The sequence below is a fragment of the Pinus tabuliformis genome, chromosome 3_1, assembly GCF_031772625.1.
Source record: "Pinus tabuliformis cultivar Carrire ecotype Pingquan chromosome 3_1, CPIR1, whole genome shotgun sequence".
Lineage (NCBI taxonomy): Eukaryota > Viridiplantae > Streptophyta > Pinopsida > Pinales > Pinaceae > Pinus > Pinus tabuliformis.
The window spans coordinates 902,189,642-902,191,801 of record NC_142301.1 but is presented as its reverse complement, the minus strand read 5'-3'; the positions used below and the strand labels follow the sequence as shown (position 1 = coordinate 902,191,801).

Here is a 2,160-nt window from a genome sequence, read left to right as displayed (position 1 = left end):
GTCTCAATTACATATTGAGTATTGAAAAAATTATACATCTTCCTTATATAAAAAGTTTAAAACAACTATCAAGAAAATAATACTTTTTTGTTATTTTTTTTAATAACAAAAAAAATAGAATATTTACTTATAAACAACCTAAAAAAATTATTAATATTTTTAATTTGTTAGTATAATATTTTATTATTTTTAAATATAATTTTAAGAAATAAAATCTCTCATCTATCAAACTCTAAACAAAAGAAAATATTATATATTTTAATATTTTAGAAGTTTAAAAACATTCTTTTATTCACAAACCTTTTAAAAATTACTATTTCTTTTAATATATCAAAAGATCTTATCGGCCTGGAGTATGCCGTAAAACTGCTTCTGCTTGGCTAAGAGCTCGTCTTCCTCGGACGTAAGGAAACAGGTTAACGGCCCAAGACCCAGAGGCATCTGGCAGGAGTGAAAGCCTGCTCCCTTACGGACCACCAGCGGGTTATTACAGGTGGCGTGGTTTTCCTTGATAACGGTGATGAGTCAAACCGACATTCGCGGATAGCAGCCAGAGATGGCTGTCCTCACTGTTGGTTTGACACCTGAGTGTTTTGCCACCTTCGGAAAAAAAAAAAAAAAAAAAAAAAAAAAAAAAAAAAAAATCAAAAGATCTTATCTTTTAACTCATAAATCATTGATTGATTACTTTTATTTCAGTTTATATTCAATAATATACTGCAATGTTGATAAAAAATTCAATTTATTTGACAATTTGCTCACGCTATAATTAGTTTGCCACTCCTTCTTAAATGAAGATTTCAATTTGAGATTGAGTTTCACTCACCACCTTGTTGCGGGCACCGGGAAATCACACCTACTTCACATTTAGATTCTTCATCTCATTCTCCATACAGCCTTTTACACGTAAGATTCCTCACTTTACAATACCCGGAAGAGATTAATGCATTGCACAACTCAACGCAAACATTTAGATTCTTCATCTCATTCTCCATAAAGCCTTTTACATGTAAGATTCTTCACTTTTTTTTTTTGTTCAGAAGAAAAAGCAGTATGGTATTTGTATTATATTCAAAAAAGTCAGAAATATGGTGGGCATTATTCCTGGGAACGGCATCTATTCTCAGAGTATTTGTATTTGTTCATTTTTCATAGATACATATACAAAATTTTGGACTGCAATTCATCATAGACTATTAGAAAATTTTTAAACTTTGTAGATACATGTAGGTCTGTGTAATTATCCAAAAAAAGGTGTTATGAAGCATACCAGAAAATTGTCGACCTTATATGCCGGGCATTGAGAAGGTCTGAATGACAAATGTACAGGAATCCATAGAGATGCTCAGGTGCCACTTGCCGAAAGGAGATTGGATTCCTTTCTTTGAAAGTTCGTCCGCCTTTTCATTTTGTTTACGCGAGATAGGGAACATATCAGGATTCCAAAGAGATGCAATTCTGCCCAGCCATCCCATAAGGCGGTCATTTTTTATGTCCTGTTTGCCATTCACATGATCTATGATTAATTTAGAGTCTCCATAGATATTGATAGGACCTATGCCCGTGAAGTTGCGGAAAAGAAGTAGTCCATGCAGGGCCATGGCCTCTGCTTTGTTATTAGTCCCGTGGCCACCATTCCAAAACATGTGGTATTGGAGATTACTAGTTATACCAATGTAAACACCACAAGCGTAGATGCCGTCCTTTGCTGCACCGTCAAAGTGGGCCCTTGGGAAGGAAAGTTGCTGAGAGTCGGAGGTTGTCATCTGCTGATTTTTCTGTTGGGGAAAGTTTTGGAGAATAGAGAAATAGTAAGGAATAATCTTGTCCAGAACACACCCAAAATTCTCCTCGCTGTTTTGAAAGATTTTTTTTGTTCCGCCACTTCCATATGAACCAGAAAACAATTAATGGAATGGGTTTCTAGATGGCTTTTTGATCATCCCACCATTCATATGCTTCTGTAATGGATGGATGAGAGATAGCAAAAAAGCCAAAATAAGATGCTAGTTGCATCCACAAGTCCTGGGAATATGGGCAGTTTATAAAAATTTGCAGATTGTCTTTAATGTTGGCAAGGCAGAGTATGCAAATGGCTGGCCCCTGCCATCGCCTTTTCTTCAATACCCGCACTGCACAAATCAACGAAAATGGGATACG

At 35.4% G+C, this 2,160-nt stretch overlaps 1 protein-coding gene across 1 annotated transcript; it reads right to left on the bottom strand.

Annotated features, from left to right (window-relative positions):
- Positions 1-1,286: 1,286 nt before the first annotated feature.
- Positions 1,287-1,766, bottom strand: LOC149190560 (uncharacterized). The gene has a single exon (XM_089410549.1). It carries the CDS (start codon positions 1,764-1,766, stop codon positions 1,287-1,289), a length of 480 nt encoding a protein of 159 aa, XP_089266675.1.
- Between the last annotated feature and the right edge of the window lie 394 nt (positions 1,767-2,160).